At 42.4% G+C, this 19,523-nt stretch overlaps 2 protein-coding genes across 6 annotated transcripts in view; both read right to left on the bottom strand.

Annotated features, from left to right (window-relative positions):
- Window positions 1-18,554, bottom strand: part of LOC117354154 (sterile alpha motif domain-containing protein 9-like) — a 48,646-nt gene extending 30,092 nt beyond the window's left edge. The window contains 1 exon segment of the mRNA XM_033931130.1: window positions 18,424-18,554. The gene's annotated coding sequence lies outside the window, so the exon portion shown is untranslated.
- Window positions 59-18,586, bottom strand: LOC117354152 (sterile alpha motif domain-containing protein 9-like). 5 transcript variants are annotated; one of them, XM_033931125.1, is made up of 3 exons: window positions 17,103-17,972; window positions 16,777-16,927; window positions 59-6,413 (listed from the first exon to the last, which is right to left on the bottom strand). In XM_033931125.1, exon 3 carries the CDS (start codon window positions 6,389-6,391, stop codon window positions 1,583-1,585), a length of 4,809 nt encoding a protein of 1,602 aa, XP_033787016.1. In that variant the 5' UTR covers window positions 6,392-6,413; window positions 16,777-16,927; window positions 17,103-17,972; the 3' UTR covers window positions 59-1,582. The 5 variants fall into 5 exon arrangements, with proteins under 5 accessions (XP_033787016.1, XP_033787018.1, XP_033787015.1 ...); XM_033931127.1 differs by lacking the exons at window positions 16,777-16,927; window positions 17,103-17,972 and adding an exon at window positions 18,436-18,586; XM_033931124.1 differs by lacking the exons at window positions 16,777-16,927; window positions 17,103-17,972 and adding an exon at window positions 18,424-18,565.
- Between the last annotated feature and the right edge of the window lie 937 nt (window positions 18,587-19,523).

Below are 19,523 nucleotides of genomic sequence, written 5' to 3'. Positions count from 1 at the left end.
CACCTCACTCAACTATAAAGGCCAGATGAAAAAAGTGGGCTTTAATAATTTTCTTAAATGTAGAAAAAGACTATTCCAAGTTTATTTACAATAATATGTAGGCAATGCAATAATTTTAGCTCTCAATTTAGGCATCTTTACATAAGGGGAACATGTCGCAAGATAAATTGAAAGATTAATTAAGCTGGATTAAAGGGAACTCTGCTTAAGTCCCAGAGGTATTCTTTCTTCTTAGTGCAGATTCTGATGGGGTAGTGACGCAGAGAATGGCTTAAGGAAATGACCCTTGCTGGAAAAGATGTTTTCTATTTCAGTGTGGTTGGGAGTAGAATGTGGAGACTTGGATGCAGATGAGATGTCCAAAAAGGTTAGGCGATTCAAAGGCAGCTGAAGGTTCAAAAAAGGGGGGGGAACTTAGGTGAATCTTTACCTTTTATAGGCAATAGGAGCTGGGGTCAGGTGGTATACAGCAGTCCAATCATAATTCAGGAATAGTTCGAAACTGTTTTTTCTCTGGGTCTGAATTTTTGGGCTAGTTTCATCTGGTTTGGCTGGCCACATGTTTCCTGGCAGAGTTGATATTGAATTTTGACATGATTAAGAGGGTCATTCTCTGGGAGATTTCTTTTTGATCTCAACTTCTGATTGATAGATATTGTTCATTGAAACTACACTTCTGCCCCAATGTCCAGAGGCTGATTTGTCTTTTGCCCCACTTCAGCCTCTTTGATTATTGTGACTATCTTGGAGAGTAGAGGTCTGTTTACATTGCTACCCCACCTGCCCTTCTTTTGTTTTCTACCGATTGGGTACTTAACTCCTTTTGTTTTAGGCTTTCAGTGGTATGAAGGAAAAGGGAAATCCAGATTCAGCGTGGAGTTTTACATTTCATAATCCCTAGCCCAGAAAAATTAATCATATCATGATATAATTCCATAATTTGGGGGCTAGATACTAAAAGGAAGATCATCTTGTACATTTATAATGTACTAACCTTGGTCTATGTAAAACTAATCGATGGGCATCAAGTGATCGTAAAGTCCTAGTGGAAGTATATGGAATAGTTAAAGAGGCATGATAAGGAGACTGGGGGTGGAGAGTGGACATGTCTTTGCAAATTGGTTAGCACACTGGCATTGCCATGTACTGATTAGCCCAGGATTAGTGCGTGAGTCACTGCTGCCTACAAAATAGATAGTGGTAGGGGTTCACATGCTAATGGCCATGCACCATGGAAAATTAGCTCGTAGCCATTAATGGACACATCTGAAAATTGGCCATTTTATATCTGCAGTGATAATGCCCTTAGCGTGGAGAAAAGACATGTAAAGACATGCTAAGGCCACTTTTTTTGCCATAGCTCAGTAAAAGGGCCTTAAGTATAATATCCAATTTGTGATCCAGTTTTTGGCCGATTGTGTCGTAAATTTTCAATTGATTGCTTTGTATTGTTCTATTTAGAAACATAAAAATGAAAACCAAACAAAACCAAAACAATCCCTCTAATTTACTGAAACAGAAAAAAAAATACCTTCCATCTGATACTGAACAAGAACAGCTTCCAAGTTACTAAGCAGATCTCTTAGATACTTTCTATGTCATAAGCTATTAGGCCATCAAAAGAAAATCCCACATAAAAAGAGACTCTTTCAATGCTTCTGCCACTTCTGAGCCGGCCTAAGTAAACAGGTCTGATTGGTATCTTAATGGTTTCACCAATGCCACACTCCAAGTAGACCAGATCATTTTCAGTCCTGCCTTCTAGACGGAACAATAGCTTTTCAACCTGCTTTTCTTTCCATATGTCTCCATTTTGCCAAAAAGAATTTAGATCGGGTACACATCTCTCACTGAAACACTGATCTATTTTGCTTTTATGAACAAGTTTATCTAAGTTTTCCTTGCTCCCAAGGTAGAAATGTGCTATAGGCTGTTTGGAATGGCACAGGTATCCATACTGCCCTCTAAAGGAAGCCCTCATTGATGAAACGTACTTTTCCATGTGTTTGAAATCCTGATCTAACTGCCTACGTGGGTGTGTCCAAAATAGTAATGAGGCTAGGAAGTATGGTTCTGGATTACGGTGGTTCAGACCTACTTCTTTCAGGATTTGTCTGAGGATTTCTTTCAGGTTTTTAATAGGACATATATGCTTCGACTTTGGTTTAATGCAACTGAGAACTATGTTTGCCAAAATAAAATTTAGTTTATCCCTTTTGTTTGTATTGGATTGATTCTTAATCAAGAAGTCATAGGCGTCTACAATGTCTTCTACATTGGCAGTGCCTTTTTCATGATTTAGATATTCCAGCAGTCCAGAAAAGCTGTCAGCCTTTTCAGCTACCAAAACTGTCCTGAACATCTCTGTCCGCAGTGTCATACTGGACTTTTCAGTGACTTTCTCTCTCATCTGTTTAAGATCTGACAGGCAGAATAGGTTTATATATCGCTTAAAATATTTAGAAACCAGCTTACGTATATTGAGATCTGTAGTTTCTTTTAAATAGTTCCTAGGCTTCAAATGAACAAAATAATCATCAAAAAAGTCAAATGTTGTTTTCAGATTGAAATTTATGTTGCTTAGATAGTAATTATATTCACTGATAGCATCATAAAAGTCTTTATCATGTCCATCCACAGTAGATATTGGAATATCACCTTTTCCCGATAGATACTGTAGCATCTGCTTTTTAGACAGCTCATCACCATTGATAAAACAAGGCACTAGCTCTATGAGATCAACCGTGTACAGACAAACTTCTATCTCTCCCAGATAGCCAGCTGTACTGTAAATAGTATACTTTCTTTTAGCCTTTTGGCATTCCCAGTCAGTTCTTTCATTTCCTTTTCTTTCACACTGTTCCTGACATTCCTTAAAAGCTTTTGATGCATTGGCAGCAACATCAAGAAGAGATTTCAGATCCTCAAGAGTAACAGCTTTCCTTTGTATATTCTCATCCAGCCAACATTTTAACTGGGTTTTATAGATTTGGCCCAACGTACTTGATACAAAGGAATTGTCAGGTGCTATTTGTTTTGCTTTTTTAGCCCATACAAGAGCCTGGGTAAACTCTTTCTCCATTATATAGAAGTGTCTAGCTAAGGCTTGGCAGATGAATGGGTTTTGTTTGAATCTAATGGTTCCCTCCATTAAGACACTTTTAACTTCTTTAATTCCTTCCTCTTTCTGTATTGCTTCAATTAAGGGAGAGAATAAGGTATTTGTTTCATCGCCGTGCTCCTTCCGAAGTCTAGTATACAACATGCTCTGCATATCTTGCACAAGCCTATCTCTTCCTATTCCGATATCATAAAATAAATTTGTTCTTAAAAAGTTCAGTATAACTTCACTTTTATTTAAATGGTAGGTATCTTTCAGTTCTTCAAGACACTGATTCGCTATCAGGGGGTGAATTATACGTAAACCTTCATACCTGCCATAATCTTCTACTTCTGTGCGTATTATAATAGTACAATAAGTCCCCATCTTGTCTTCTAAGCTTTCTCTTTCCCAGAAAGCTTTTTTAGCAGTTATTCCTAGGAATTCCTCACACTGTGAAACAGAAATTGTGGAATCTTTAACAAAAGAGTTTAATAATGCCAGGAAAGAAATAAGTTGTGCTTGCTTACTGGTACTAATCAAACCCTTTAGTATGTTCCTTACCACGTTTTCTATGTATTGTTTATTAAAATTACTTTTCATGATCATGAAAGAATAAAAATCTTCAGGCTGTTGATGCTGCTTTTCAATTTCTTTAAGTTTTTCTTCAAAAGATCTTTGTTCCTTGGAAGATAGTGAGTGTTTTAGGGCAACACTGTTAGGATGGTCTTTTGAGTTTTCATCAGGATTTTGGGACCTTAAGCAGTTGAGAATGATCACCAGGGGATGCTCAAACCTGATATATTTTTCTGCTACAGCTGCTTGAATATAATTTTGCAAAATGTAGACACTTCCTTCTTCTTCAAAATCATCCGCAAGAAGTAATACAGGTAGGTAATCTTGCTGTTTTGTGAATCCATAAGTTATTAAATTGGTAACCTGTCTTCCGGTTTCTACAAAATCAACTGTTTTGTTTTTAATAATTGCACATCTAAATGTTTTCCTTAACTCCCAGAGCACATGCATAGCTAAAGTGGTTCCTCCACAACCTGGATGATGGTACAGAGTGATGACTTTTACACACGATTGCCACTGGCGCAATGATTTAATCAGACGTTCAAGTTTTTCATATCTATCTCTTTTAATAAAAGGTCCAGAATAATTTTTTGAAGAAAAGTAAAAATTCCACCATGATACTTTACCACCTCGATAAAAGTGTTCTTCCTGACCTTTCTTGAAATCAGCAAACTTAGCTTTATCCTTTTCTAGCTCTGTGTGCTCGCATTCATTCTCACAGAGAATTTCTAGCGCTGTCATGAAGTCCTCGTCTTTCTTATTCAGAATTGTAGAGGCAGAGCCAGATGATGGCAAAAATCGCCGGACCGACTGCGTTACAGACTTTAATTTTAAAACAGTGCCATTTATCTGTTCAAGGCTTAAGTTAGAAATGCAGCTGTCTACAATTTCATCTGTAGTTATAAATCTGGCTTGTAGAAGGTCTTTCCATCCCTGGAAAGCTTTATCATCTTCACAAATGCATAAAATATCATTAGTTCCTTTCATTTCTTGATAAAACGTACAGAAGGTTTCAATAATGGGATCTCCTGGATCTTCTACTGTAGACAACAGCAACAGAACCACTAAAAATTTCCCTCTTGGCAATATATCTTCTCGTGAAAGAAATGAGATCAGTTTACGTACTGTGCCAGCCCTTTCTTTGTGCCACAGTCTGGGTGGCAAAGGTCGATACTCTACACTATCAAGATCTGATCTACCATTGCAAAAAATCCAACTGGTTTGTTTAAAGAGATTTAGGGTCTCAAGTTTTTCAGAGTTTGACTTATCAATGTCTTTATATTGATCAGGAAAATGAAGATTTGCTGCTCGACTTTTACTGTAAGACTGACACACCCCATTGCTCATTGATTCGGGATCAAATTCAAGTACCGCAAACCACTGTATTTCCTTCAGAAATTCAAGATACTTTATTTGACTTTCGTGGGACTTATTTGTTACTAAGATATAAGCAGAATAGTAAGAATCATCTAGTGTGTCTTTGTTACCTGTGAGTAGGCTGGCAAGTCTTGCACCCTCTTCATTGCTTTTCTTTGATTTTCCTCTTTGTTCTTCTTCTGCTGTTTTTCGAGAATCATCCAATGATTTCAGGCTTGCAAAAAATGATGTGTATTCATTATCCCTTTTCTTGACATTAGCAAAGATGTCTTTAGAGCTTGCACCATCTCGTATAAAAAATGAAAGTTCTGCATTTTTCTTCCATTCTTGTTCTATAGAGCAGGTTTGTTGATATGTGTGGAATAATAGAGAATTACAAATGGAGTACCGTGGCACCACATCTACTTCAATGACACATTTACCAGTTGGAATGTTATTCTGATGTAATACATCAATAAATCTTGGTGGTCGAATACAATTTTGTGCTGCATTATGGTCAGTTGTTTTAAAGTACTGTTTGATCATTTGATGGAACCAGTTAATAAACACATCTTTATTATTAAGTTGGATGCCTACAATTTGACCGTGTGGTTTGTCTTTCACTCCTAAATGGATGGTACCATTGGTACGGGAGTTCATACATGCTGCTGCAAATCTGAAGACCTCATTGCAAAATTTCATCTTCATATTTTCTTCTGTGGTATTCTGGGTGTTTGTGAAAAGCTTAAACTCATGAACTGGATCAATAAGATTCAGTGGTCCTGATTCAGGAGTAAAAATAATATGATTTTCTACATATCTTTTGCTGTCATGAAACTCATCAAATGGATATGGTGTACATGTTGCATTTAATTGGCTGCTTTCCAAAGGCTCATTGATGTCACAATTTACAACATCTGCTTGATCTAATTGATTTTCACTTTCATTTGTTGGCGAAGCAGCCTCTCCAGAGGTCTTTGTGGGTGTATCTAATGTACTGTTAGTGGCAGGCCCATTTTTTTCTTTATACTTTCTGCTTTGTTTTTTACTTGCTCCAACTTCCTTTTCTGGTGAATTTTTTCCTTTGTCTGCTGGTGCAGCGGTTGGACTTCTACAGTCATGTGGAACCTTATTAAGTTTTTCAAGAGTCTGCAGAATTTTAAGAGCAGGTCCATGTTTAAAGCTCATGTCTATAAGATCTTTTTTAGTTAATTCTTTCAAGACAGAGCCCGTTACTTCTTCATTTTTCAGGATTTCTCCATATTTCTTTTCAAGCTTTACCCTTTCAGTTACCCAATAATTTACATGATCTGGGGTCCAGTTGTCCATATTTTCAGGTAACTCTTGTGCACTCTCCATTTTTAGCTTTATATTTTATGTCCTTCAAAGAAAAAGAAAAACAATAAAATAAGAAAGATAATAATATAATCAATTTTCATTACATTTTCTTTTTTAAGAGCATATTTTGTGATTATCATATACAACAAAAAACAACAAAAGTCCAACAGGACAAGAACCCACAAAAATCACACAAAAAGCAGTGGGAACAGACAATGAACATTCCACAAAAAATCAAGCATGTAAAAACAGACTTGTTTATTCCAATAGAAAGGGAAAAGCATCAACTGTGGACCCGACACAGTACTGTGTTTCGGCGAATCAAACCGCCTGCATCAGAGGTCACTGTAATGTTGTAATACACAGGTGAACAAGTCCTTTGTTAATACAAAGTTCGGTCAAAACACATCAATCTGTCCTCCTTATTTCTATTGCTCCCCGTCCTCCTTTTTATGAAGCCTTATGGTTACCCTACTGTATGAATTTGCTACTAAATAAGGATATCTTAATATTTTGACCATGTTATGCTAAAATTAGGCAGCTCAAATTGCCACAGGACAGCATCTATCTTTTATATTAAGGGTGCGCACAGTCTAATAAAGTTCAGTAGTCTTAATTTTAAACAAATATTTTAATATTTGTGTATTTTTGCTTTGGTTTCATTTTTTTTTTGTATATTGCTTGTATGTAAGAACTTTTTTAAGCACATGCAAATTGACTGTATGCATGTGAATTCATCGGTTTAAATGCATACAAGTGAATTGCATGCACATTAACCCCCTCCTTTACTAATGCATTGCACGGGTTTTAGCGCCGGCAGCGGCGGTAACTGCTCCGATGCTCATAGAATTCCTATGAGCTTCGGAGCAGTTACCGCTGCTGCCGGCACTAAAACCCGTGCTACGCATTAGTAAAGGAGGGGGTAAATTTTTAGGTGCCCATTGCAAGCTCAAGGACACACACCCATATTCTATATATAGATAGCACCATTTTAGATACTTTCTGGATGTGTGACTCAACACAGAAGTGAAAACGTGAAGAAAATGACATATTTTAGAAGAACAAAGCTATGCCATGTAAAATAGATGTATCTCCGTCCCCCTCCCCTTCCAAAAAAGATACAGCGAGGGAAGAAAGTGGATAGGAAATACATATGGATGTTAGAAAAATACTGCAACAGCAGATGTGTAAATCCCAATGGGTTATAAAGAGAGAGATACACATTGAATGCAGTACACAATGGCCATGAGACCTCCCTAGCCATAGAAGATGCCTGCAAACACCTGCAGGAGGAAAAATATGGTACTGATGATACTGGTGATAGCCATACACTTGTGATGCTAGCCTTGGAGCAACCATACACATGCAATGTTAGCCATCTGATGTCTTCCATCCAGCCTCTAGTAGAGGTGATAAACATGGAGATCCAGTGTGTATGTATAATTCTAGACAGCACTTACATGGCTTTTGCTGGTACTGCCTAAGCCAGGGGTGCCCACATTTTTTTGGCTTGCGAGCTACTTTTAAAATGACCAAGTCAAAATGATCTACCAACAATAAAATTTTAAAAAACACAAAGCACACTGTACAAAGAAAAAATGTTAATTATTTATATTTGGGGGGGTTTTTTCAAAGAGATCAAGGCAGATGACTTTAAAATATGCAAATGTCACCTCAGTAACTAAACCGCGATAGTGGTTTATAGCGCAGAGAGCTGCGCTGAATGCTCTGTGCTGCTCTCGATGCTCATAGGCTCCCTGCGCTAAAATCCGCTATTGCAGTTTAGTAAAAGGGGGGCATAGATGCTAGCAATGTCATCTTGATATAGGGACACTGGTATGTTGTTCTATTGTCCTTTTATACTCAGCTTTTGGAAATCTATATGGGGACATATTAATTTGATTCTGGAGACTGCGGTTCTGCTATGAAGCGGTAATCTGTGGGACACTGTCATCTCCTACACCTCCAATGGATAGACATAAAATCAGATTACTTGGTATAATGACTGGGGTAGCCATGCAAATGGTCTCTAAAAATTGGAAGAATTTTGACAGATTAAATTTCACTTTTTGGTGGAATTCATTATCCTTGTGTTATAAATATGAGAAAATGATTTCTGAATAAATGGGAAATAATAAGTTGTTTAAACTGATGTGGGGTCCATTGACCAATTTTATCAATTTCAATTAAAGGGTTTATTCCCCTATTTCTGGTTTGATATGCACATCCAGGGAAGGGGGTGGGAGGGAGGAAGAGGAATCTTATATTAGGACTTGTTTATTAACTACATGTATGTTCAGTAAAACTTTGGATTGCAAGTAACTTGGTTGCAAGTGTTTTGCAAAACAAGCAAAACATTTTTATTAAATTCTAACTTGATATACAAGCAATGTCTTGCAATACAAGTACGTATAGTATTTTGTATTAAAGTTTTTGGGTTGTGGAACAAATCATCTGAGTTTCCATTATTTCCTATGGGGAAATTTGCTTTGATATACAAGTGCTTTGGATTACAAGCATGCTTCTGGAACGAATTATGCTCGCAAACCAAGGTTTTACTGTACTGTTGTTTGGTTTTATTGACTACATTGAAATTAGGGTGGGTGGGAGGGGGAGAAAATGGTTTCTCATATTTATTGATGGATGTAAGTGCTGTTTTTCAAATTAATTGTATGTGTTCCTTTATGCACTGTTTTCAGACTGAAAAATTAATAAAGATATTTTAAAAAGGGGGGGCCATAGTGCAAAATATAGATGCAGATAAAAATTCTCAAAACGGACACATTTTGATCACTAAATTGAAAATAAAAACATTTTTCCTACCTTTGTTGTCTGGTGATTTCATGAGGCTCTGGTTGCACTTTCTTTTTCTGACTGTCCAACTTTTTTTCCTCTCTCCCTGCCTGCCCCTTGCCACCCAACACACTCCATTCCCTCCCCCAACTTTTTCTTCCTCTCTCCCTGCCCCCTCCCCTTTCTTTCTTTCTCCCTGTCTCCTTGTCCCCCTTTCTTTCTGTCTCTCTGCCCCCCTTTATTTTTTTCTGTCTCCCTGTCTGTCCCTGCCTTTCTGTCTCCCTGTCTTTCTGTCTGTCCTTTCTTTCTTCCCAGGCCGCCACCACCATCGCCTGGGAATAGACCCCCAAGCTGCCATTGCCGCTGTTCTCCCTGTTCCCCTACACTGTAACATGCCAGCAGCCTTCCTCCGACGTCAATTCTGACGTCGGACAGGAAGTTCCAGGCCAGCCAGGCAGCGATTGGCTGGCCCGGAACTTCCTCTCCGTCTGAATTGACGTCAGGAGGAAGGGGAAGGCTGGTGTGCCCAGCGCTTCTGCAGTCTGGCCTGTTACAGTGTCAGAGAACAGGGAGAATGCAAAGGCAATGCGAGTCTATGCGGAGCCCAGGCGGAAGCCCAAAACTAGGCAGGCCATTAAGGTACTGGCTCCATTGCAGCGGCGGATTGCAGCAAGCCATCCCACAGGGCTACGTAGTATTTCCTATCGAAGCTAGAGGAGCCTCCATACCACTGTCGTTCAAAAGTGGCCAATTCCCGCAATTTAGCGTGCCACAGCACAGTGGGAGGAGAGTCCTCTGAGATCCAGCTAGATAAAATGGTTTTCTTGATTACAAATAAGACATTATAAATGAAACGCTGTTGAGGGACAGACAAACCCTGCTCTAGGAGGGGCTTCTGCAGCCCCAGCAGCAAGACTCCATAGTCCCACTCCAGACTGCATGAGGATAGCCTCCAGTAATGACAACACCTCCCACCATAGGGTGAGTTTGGAACATTTTAGAAAGGAATGAAGGTACGTACCCGGCAGGCATTTACATTTAACACATAGGACATCGTCCCACAGGCCCAAGCTGGCTCCCCTTTGTCTAGTTAAGTAATAACGATGCAGGAGTTTATATTGAGTTTCCTGATACTCAACAGATTTAGTGAATGCAAAGAGTGTAACAAAACAATCTTGAAACTGATGCTCTGCAATAGGCACTCCCAAATCACCTTGCCAGGCCTCTCGCACTTTAGAGATCCTGTAGGTTGGGCACGAAAGCTTTAAGATTTTATACCAATATGAGAGCTTGTTTAGAGAAGCCGGGGTGTTTAAAAATTGAGTATCAAGCCCCCCAAATAGTGTGCGCATGGGAGAAGGTGGTGAAGTCTTGGTCATACGGGTGTAGTGTTCGCCAAATGTCCACCAGGTCCAAATGGCTGGACAAAAAGTTGACCCCCCCCCCCCTAGCAGCTTGATCACGAGGCCTCATTCTCAGTGGTTTACAATCGATACCCGGATCAACGGTGATGTTAAAATCGCTACCCGCAATTATATTATACTCAGGATAACCCGACAGTTGAGACAGGAGGGAAGAAAAGAAACTATGACTGTACACGTTGTGGCGTAGCCGGCACCCGTGGATAAGATTGGCTCCGGCTAGCGCACAAGATAGCTCACCTCCGACGTGCTTCCATTAAGCTGGAAGTCCTGCTGGTCTCCAAGTTCCATAAAGTGAAACAGGATTCAAAAGAGTTAATTCCCAAAAATAACTCAAAATCTTAGTTTATTAGTAAATCTCTCTGAAACAGTCTTCCTTGTCATACAAAACATAAAACAGAAAAATTGGAACAAAATAAGATGAGCTGAGAACAGTGTCCCACAGCTCCCACCTTTATGCAGGTAAGTAAAAGTAAATCAACTTCCAAGTTCTGCCTTTGAAAATAGGCAGCTAACATAAGTCCACTGCTTTTCCAGTGCCTAAGCAGTGTGGTGTCCAAGCCTAGGTTATGACAGGCTTGGCCCCAGCCAACTTGAAAGAAGCTGGTGGGGGGAGGGGAGTAGCCGAATCCACAAATTATTTCTGCTAGAACAGAATGCCACAAATGGCCCCGCAATCCCTACCAAGGATGACAAGTGGATTCTTCCCCAAACTACTTCCTCACTCCACGGTGTTCAAACAACAAAACACAAAATATAAACTTAAGCAGTGCAGTTCAATTCAGCTTAAAAAAAACACGTTTTTCTTTCAGGCTGCCCAGAAAGAAAAGTTCAGCACTACTATCTTTCTTCATTCAAATGCACACAGCTGCTGAGAAGTAGTTTAACAGTTGCTATTGTGAGCATGAAGAGCAAAACACAACTTTCAAACAAGTAACTTAATTGTCCTCCATAGGCATACCTTCAGGAAAGTAAGCAGTTTCCTGGCAATCCATGGGTTCTACTTCTGCTGTCTGGTTAGCCACAGGGTCAGTGTCAAAACCCACCATCTCTATATCAGTAGAGCAGTGAGGGTCAGGAGCCCCATCCTGAACACCTCCTTCCTGAGCTGGCTCAGGGCAGACTGCTTGCCTTCTCCTCAGAGCAGCCTCTAATACATTGAGCTGGGCACGCCCAGTTCTCTGCGGGGGAGGAGCAGCCTGCAACTTTTGCCTACCTTTCTTAGGAGCTGCAATCAGCTTCTGCAGCTGAGAGTCAGCAGGGAAGGTGGAAGAGATCTGAGGCTGTTCCAGGATATTCTCCTCACATTCCTCTCCTCCCTGGAGATCAGCTACCTGAGACTTAAAGGGGAATATATCATTTTCCCTATCCTTTACCTCAGGCTTGTCACATTGGTTAGCCCTTCTGATGGCTGGGTTGGTTTTAGTCAAACCCCAGCCTGGCACAAGCCGAGCTCTAAGGCTAGGGGTGTGACAACGTTCGGGGCATAGATGTTACAGAGCATCAGCTTCATTCCCCACAGCTCCCCTAGAACTAAAACAAATCTCCTATCCCCAGCTTGTGGAACTGGAAGGGTAGTTTTTTGTGAAGAAGGATTGCTACCCCATGCCACCAGCCCCCATATGAGGAGGAATACACTTCCCCACCCAGTTTCTGCGGAATTTAGAATGTTCCAGCTGGGACAGATGAGTCTCCTGGATAAAGGCTATATCTGCATTCAATTTTCGTAGGGAACCCAGTACTCTGGATCTTTTTATGGGTGACCGAAGGCCATCCACATTGAGTGTGACCACCTTCAAATCAGCCATTGTCATAGGGCCAGCATACACTAACAAATCCAGTACTTGATGCCATCCACCCCAATAGAACCTCCCAGCTAGGTCCCCGGGCTGAAGAGAACAAGACGCAGATCTCCCATCTAGAACCAAGCACTCCCCACAAACTCTCCCCCTCTGACATCCACTCTCCCCATTCATACAGCCCCAGACATTCCCCCTCAACCCCCCCAACCCCTCCCCTAGTACTTCCATAGTGGTAGCACCCTCCCCCAGCCCCGTAAACCCAAATACACACTACCCACCCCGCTCGCGAGGGAGCCCCCACACACACACACCCGTACAGGAACCCAACAAAAAGCAGAGAAAGGCCAAGGTACCCAGCATCCCCAACAATCAGAAGTGATAGGAGAGATAGAGAGAACAGAACTTGGTCCATGGGCTATAGCCATACTTTGGAAGCCCCCAAAAAATCATTAAGGCAAACTTATCCAGAGAAAAGGAAAAGGAAACTGTCAATAACAGCCATGAAAAACATGCAGATACATGTCCAGGACAGCCTAGTGTCTGCTGCCAGTCTATGGAACTCAGACCGCAGCGAGCAGTGCAGAATAAGGAGTCCCCAAGAGACAGGCAACGCGGTCTCCCATGATGCGTTCCATCGATTCAAGCCTGGAACCAATCTGCTACTATCCAGAGCTCAGCCTGGTCCATAGGAAGCATTCAGACCTTGAGGTTATCCACAAAGTGGCGGGCTTCATCCACATCCTGCAGGGTGAACGATTTGCCATCCTTCCAGACTCGCAGCTTAGCTGGAAAGGTAAGGGCGAACTGGATGCCTTCAGAGTGTAGCGTTGAGCAGAAAGGTGACATTAACTTGAACTGTGCCGCTACTCTGATAGAGTAGTCATTGAATAGAAGTATCTTTGCTCCCTGGTATTCCAGGGGCCCTTTCTTACGGTACGCCCGCAGGATGTGCTTCTCCCTCCAGCTGTTGTATCTGGCTATCGTTTTGCGAGGTCTCCTATTCTCCAGTTGTTGCGGGGAGCCGATCCGAAGGGCCCTTTCACAGGCAAATATCATGCCGGTCTCCTTCAGCTACAATTGGTCCAGGAGCTAGTTAGAAAAGATATGGTAAAGCTCCGCATCTTTAACTGTCTCCGGGAGCCCTACCAGCCGGATATTATTCCTGTGGCTCCGGTTCTCCTGCTCATCAAGCTGCACTTTCAAATTCTCAGTTTCCGTTTGCAGCATGAGCACTCGGGTGTCAAGGCCACTGCACGTGTCCTCTTACGCGGCTACCCTCTGCTCCACTTCCGTAAGTCGGCATGCATGAGAATCAAACTTCTCATGCATTTCCTCCATGCCCGACTAGAGTTTATTTAAATCGGTCCGCCAGCACTGCAGAGACCAATCAGGTGATCTCTTGCACTTAGTCCCCTGCGGGAACTGTAAAAATCGTGGTCTCCTCCGCCATTTTGGCCGGGGTCAGAGCTGGCCTATCTTTTACTGCTCGTGTCAGTTTTACAGGCATACGAGACAGCCGGGAACCGTGGAAACCGCTACAGCCACAGCAGGGCACCTTCTTTGCCTCCCCAAAAAGCGCAATCCAGTCGTCGGTAGCAAATAGCTAGATATAGAAGCTGATATTAAGGGGGATCTGAGGAACTCCACTTACATGCGTCCACTCAGGCAGGCTACATCACGTGACCCCCCTCTCTATCTTCCTTCTGCTAACATTTTGAGTCCTCCCACCTTTGATCCAGGTCTTTTTGTCTCTCTCACTCTCTTTGTCTTCCCCCTCTCCAGGGCCTGGCATCTCTCTCTCCTCAGTTCAGGATGTTTTCCCTGTCTAGCTCCTCTAGTCCAGCATCTGCCCTGTCTTTCCCTGTTTTCCAGTCTATTTTCCCGCCCCTCCTCAAGGTCCTTTTCTGTCTCTCTCTTCCCCCCTCCCCCCCCCCCCGGTATCCAGATCCAGCACCCCGCCAGGGCCCTCGTGACGGGCAGGGCCTTACCTCTGATGATTCCCGTACCCAGTGAGAGAGGTCGTCTGCCGCTAAGATAATTACGGCAGCCTACAGAGTGAACCTATCAGGCTGCTGTTGGCCTCCAAACCACGTTCCCTCTGCCCCTTCCTCTGACGTCGGGGGCGGAACCGTGGCAGAGAGTACATGAGCGGAGACTGACAGCAGCCTGCTAGGTTAGCTCTGCAGGCTGCTGTAATTAGCTTGTTGGTCCTCAAAAGCAGCGGTGGCGGTGCTTTTAAAGGAAAGAGCGGGAGTGAGAGCTGGGCCACAGTGAGAGCCGTTTTGGGCCTCATGTTGTACAGGGCTGCCATACAGGGTGGTCTGCATGTGGTTCAGGCCCCACACTATATAAAAAGCCCACTATTGAGACCTGGCTCATGCATAGAAACATGATGGAAGAGAAAGACCAAATGGCCCATCTAGTCTACCCATCTGCAGTATCCACTATTTCCTGCTCTTCCCTCATGGTAAGATGGATGCCATGAGGACATGCCATTTCTCCGAGAAGGAAAATGTCTTCCTGGCATTGCTTGTGGTGTGGAATGATGAGTGCCTCTTCTGAGAGGGGAGGCATAGGGCATCTCAAACAGCATCCAGAAGAATCTAAGAAGAGAACTAGAAGACCCTGGTGAGGTAAGGACCTACACTATTCCCAAGCCCCCATGTTCATTCCACCTGCCAAGCCTCACAACCAATGCTAGCAACATTCCGACAGTACATGCACACAGCTGCATAGCTCTGAGAACACAGTACAGTGGCAGAGTGGGTAGTAAAAATTCAGTGCACACATGCAGTGCTGCATATCTGGTATATGTACAGTGACATCCATGGATACAAAAGTGCCATGCACACCTGATGGAATCAACCTGTACCATCTCTAGCTGGCCCGCCCCCAGTTTGCCACATACCCAGCAGCAAAAATGTTGGTGTCACTTGCTACAACACTGCATATAAGATGAACAGAGAAACAGAGAATAGCTAGTTGTCCTTGAAATGGATGACAACCATCATGTCACTTCCCTCTCCCAGGCTGCAATCAGGTCTACCAGCCATATCACACAAATATGATATTATGTGCATGACCACATCTGGAATAAGCAAGTTTAAAGGGGATGATTTTGGCATCACAGAGTGGCCCAATGCTACCATGTAATGATGTATATCTCTCAGGGTGCATACGTTTCTCAAAAAGCCAGCCTACATATGACCTACACTCCCATAGCCAATTGTACATTTCAAATGTGCCTTATCTGTACCTGGGGGGGGGGACAGAAGAGATGCGTTGTGTATATAAGCCCTATGTAGGAACCACTTTCTGATGCATTTAGAATCACACTGCAGCTGCTGAAAATGCAAAGCAGTACTCCTCTACCATAAGAGCATAAGAATTTCCACTGCTGGGTCAGACCAGGGATCCATCGCGCCCAGCAGTCCGCTCCCGCGGCAGACCCTAGGTCAAAGACCAGTGCCCTAACTGAGACCAGCCCTACCTGCATACTTTCCAGTTCAGCAGGAACTTGTCTAACTTTGTCTTGAATCCCTGGAGGATGTTTTCCCCTATAACAGCCTCCAGAAGAGCGTTCCAGTTTTCCACCACTCTCTGGGTGAAGAAGAATCTATCCCCTTTTAACTTTAGAGAGTGCCCTCTCGTTCTCTCCACCTTGGAGAGGGTGAATAACCAGTCTTTATCTACTAAGTCTATTCCCTTCAGTATGTTGAATGTTTTGATCATGTCCCCTCTCAATCTCCTTTATTCAAGGGAGAAGAGGCCCAGTTTCTCTAATCTCTCACTGTACAGAAACTCCTCCAGCCCCTTTACCATTTTAGTTGCTCTTCTCTGGACCCTTTCAAGTAGTACCGTGTCCTTCTTCATGTACGGCGACCAGTGCTGGACACAGTATTCCAGGTGAGGGCGTATCATGGCCCGGTACAGTTGCATGATAGATAACCTTCTCCGATCCGTTTGTGATCCCCTTCTTAATCATTCCTAGCATTCTGTTCACCCTTTTTTGCTGAACAGAATTCTAGGAATGATTAAGAATGGGATCACTGGAACATATCTAACCAGTCTGATCTAAATGAGCATAGATATGACAGATGAATGCTTCCCAAATAAAACATGAGTACTGTATATCACTTCTAAACAGAGGCAAAGCTGTTATTGCAAAACCTGCAATGGTGAAGTACAAATAGCATGAGCTAAATCCAGTTAAATATATTATGGGTATCTAGCTTCTCTGGTTTTATAGCTAACTAACCCCCTTTTACTAAACTGCTTTGGGAGCAGCGCGGAGCATTCACTGCAGCTCCTTGCACTAATAACCGCTATCACGGTTTAGTGAAAAAGGGGGGGAGGGGGGTAAATGTAATATAAAAAAGTATTTACATACCTGGATTTCCTTGGTTTCCACTGTAGTTCAAAACAATAATTTTTCTTCATGTAAAAATAAATTTGTTACCATTTGTATAGTAAGAAAGATGAAAATAATCATTTTAAACAATGCTCGAGTCTTGTGGGTTGTTGTTATTTTTTTAAATCTCCTGTTTAAAAACATAAGAGCCAATTTAACGTCTTCCTGTTTTCTTTTGCAAAGAAAAAATGTGGTTTTGATATAAATGAAACAAATATTACAAAATATTGTTATCTCCTTGTTGTTTAAAAAAGTGGTACAGTGGTTAGAATTCTAATACCAACTTTTAGTGAAGAAATACTTACTTTTTGTTGTAGATCGTCTCTTATTTGATAACTCCAGACCATTCCAGCAACCAGGGTGGGACAAAGTTTTCTAAGAAGCTGCTGACTTCCCGAATGACAAAGCAGAAATGAAACTCAGCTACAAAATTAAAGGGGCAGTACACAATTTACTACCAAATTGAAACTGGAGGAATGCACAGCTGGTTTCACTCCGATTGCTCCTGTAGGAAATCACTTTTTGGTAACAAGAATAAAATACATAGCTAGTAAAAGAGAAAGAGCGCAAATAACCAGGCAGTGGTATAGCATGGGGGAGGGGAGTGGGCAGATCTCCCCGGGCGCTGCCACCTCTCTGCTCTCCGCACCCTCCCTTCCCCCCGTACCTTGTGGCCACCGGGCCCTGGACTAGGCTGATAGCGCCCCGAGTGGACCATAGGAAAACTGTGCTGGCGTGCTGCTCGATAAGGAGACAGTCCCCACAGGCAAAATATCAGATAAAACAGTCAAGAGGAAACCAAGTAATTAGTCAAATCCTATCCAGGGTTCTTTATTCCACCAAAACAAAATCAGAATGGCAAACAAGAAACAATAAGAAAAAACTCAAAGCAAAAATCCTGGTCAGCAATATCAGGATATACAAAGTCCCGGTGCCTTAACAAGTTTGGCACCGCTTCCTGCAGCTAGGCCTCACCTGGGCCTAGGCCTTACTCGAGAGAGTTAATCTCACTTAGCACAGTGTGACAAAACAAAACCTTCACTGCATTACTTTCACACATCACAAAAAGAAGTCCAGGAATCCTTCAGCTCTCTGCTCCTGAGCTGGGGCAGGAGAACTGCCAAGTTTGTCTTCATACAAATATTCAAATATTCCCACAAGAGATCTTGACAAACTTCTCCCACTTTAGAACAGTTCTCAGTCCCTGTATGTTACTGCATTCAAACCAAAAGCAACGCAGTTTAAAAAAAAAAACCCAAAACATTTCTCCAGCAAAACAACTTGTGAAAGCACCAGTAACAGTCTTTCAAACATTACAGCTAAAGACCCCTGCTCCCACCTGGGGCCTTGTATTTGGCCACAGTAGTGCTGTGGGCCCAGGTAGCAAAAAGGAGAAAGTAAAGAAACAAACAAACTCTTTCTCATTAAGCTGCAGGCTTAATAGGACAATGTGTGGACATAAGTCCTATTAATTATCCACACAAAAATCCAAGATAGCATTTAAAAAAACCAGTTCAGTGCAGAGCAGTAGATAGCTTTGGAAACTTCCCACAAAACAAACACAATTTCTCAGTTAGTGGCTTTGCAGGCAATACCTATTTCTATTGCTTCAGGTCCTGAAAATACCTGCTCACAAACCTCCTTTTCTTCCACTTGAGGTATGGCCTCAACTTCTTGGCATGGAGCTAAATTATCCACTTCCATGGGTTCTAGGCTATTCAGTTGCTCTGGACTGGCTGGCTGCTGAGCACTGGAGAGAAGACCCTTTCCCTCTCTTGTCCTCTCTAACTCTGGAGAGAAAGCTGCTGGCTTTTCAGTGTGAGAGTCACGCCCTGCTTTCAATGTACCTGTACTGCTCTTAGGCTCTCTTGGGCTCCCCCTGTGGATGGTTGGGTAAATGCAGGGTTTTTTCACAGGGGCATTTTGCCTAAACCTATTTTGCCATGTCCTCAGCTTCTGAATACTCAGATAGGGCCTCATCTTCAGGGGAATCCTCCCTAGTGTATTCAGGGAACCCAGGCCTTTGGGCTCTGCGGGGCTTGGGAACAGTTTTCCTAGCCCTATTTCTGCCTCTCCTGGAGTTTCTAGCTGGAAACATGTCAGGCACAGAGTCTGACTGGTCACAACTTCTTTAAATCTTCACCTGCATGAGCAGCTTCTCCAGTCTGCTGCTCACGCCGGCTTCTGGTCGTGGGGCCAGGAAGTGATTTCAGAGAGAAAGCCAACACTGGCACGAGCTGCAAGAAGCTGCTCCTGCAGGTGAAGATTTAAAGAGGTACGGGAGGTAGGGAGGACACGAGTATGGTGGGGGCCCATTGATTTCAAGGTAGAAAAACCCAGACATCTCAGTCTGTCCTTCTTATTTCCATTGCTTCCCGTCCTCCTTTTTATGGAGCCTTATGGTGACACTACAAGGAAGGAGTGGGGGGAGGGGTGCAGAGAGGAGAGCACCTTCTACCCTTGCTACACAACTGTGACCAGATAAATATTTTGAACTATTTAGCAGTGAAACAATGATATACACCAGGACCTTGAACTGATAATCTCTGAACTGGGCTTTGTTGGAAACATTGCTGTTTTCTTACAAAGTCCCTTTATAGAACCCCTTTGATTCAATACACTGCCATATACTAACCTCTAGGTTATAAATTTCAGCCCTATTATCCATTTGTTAATAATTTTTTTTTAATCTTTGGGGCTCTTTTACTAAGCTGTGTGAAAAAGTG

Source organism: Geotrypetes seraphini, chromosome 2, assembly GCF_902459505.1.
Source record: "Geotrypetes seraphini chromosome 2, aGeoSer1.1, whole genome shotgun sequence".
NCBI lineage: Eukaryota > Metazoa > Chordata > Amphibia > Gymnophiona > Dermophiidae > Geotrypetes > Geotrypetes seraphini.
The sequence above is the reverse complement of the archived record's forward strand: the minus strand, read 5'-3'. Positions and strand labels throughout refer to the sequence as shown.

Coding starts and splice junctions, on each gene's coding strand:
- LOC117354152 (XM_033931127.1), bottom strand. CDS start 6,391: ATGGAGAGTGCACAAGAGTTACCTGAAAATATGGACAACTGGACCCCA.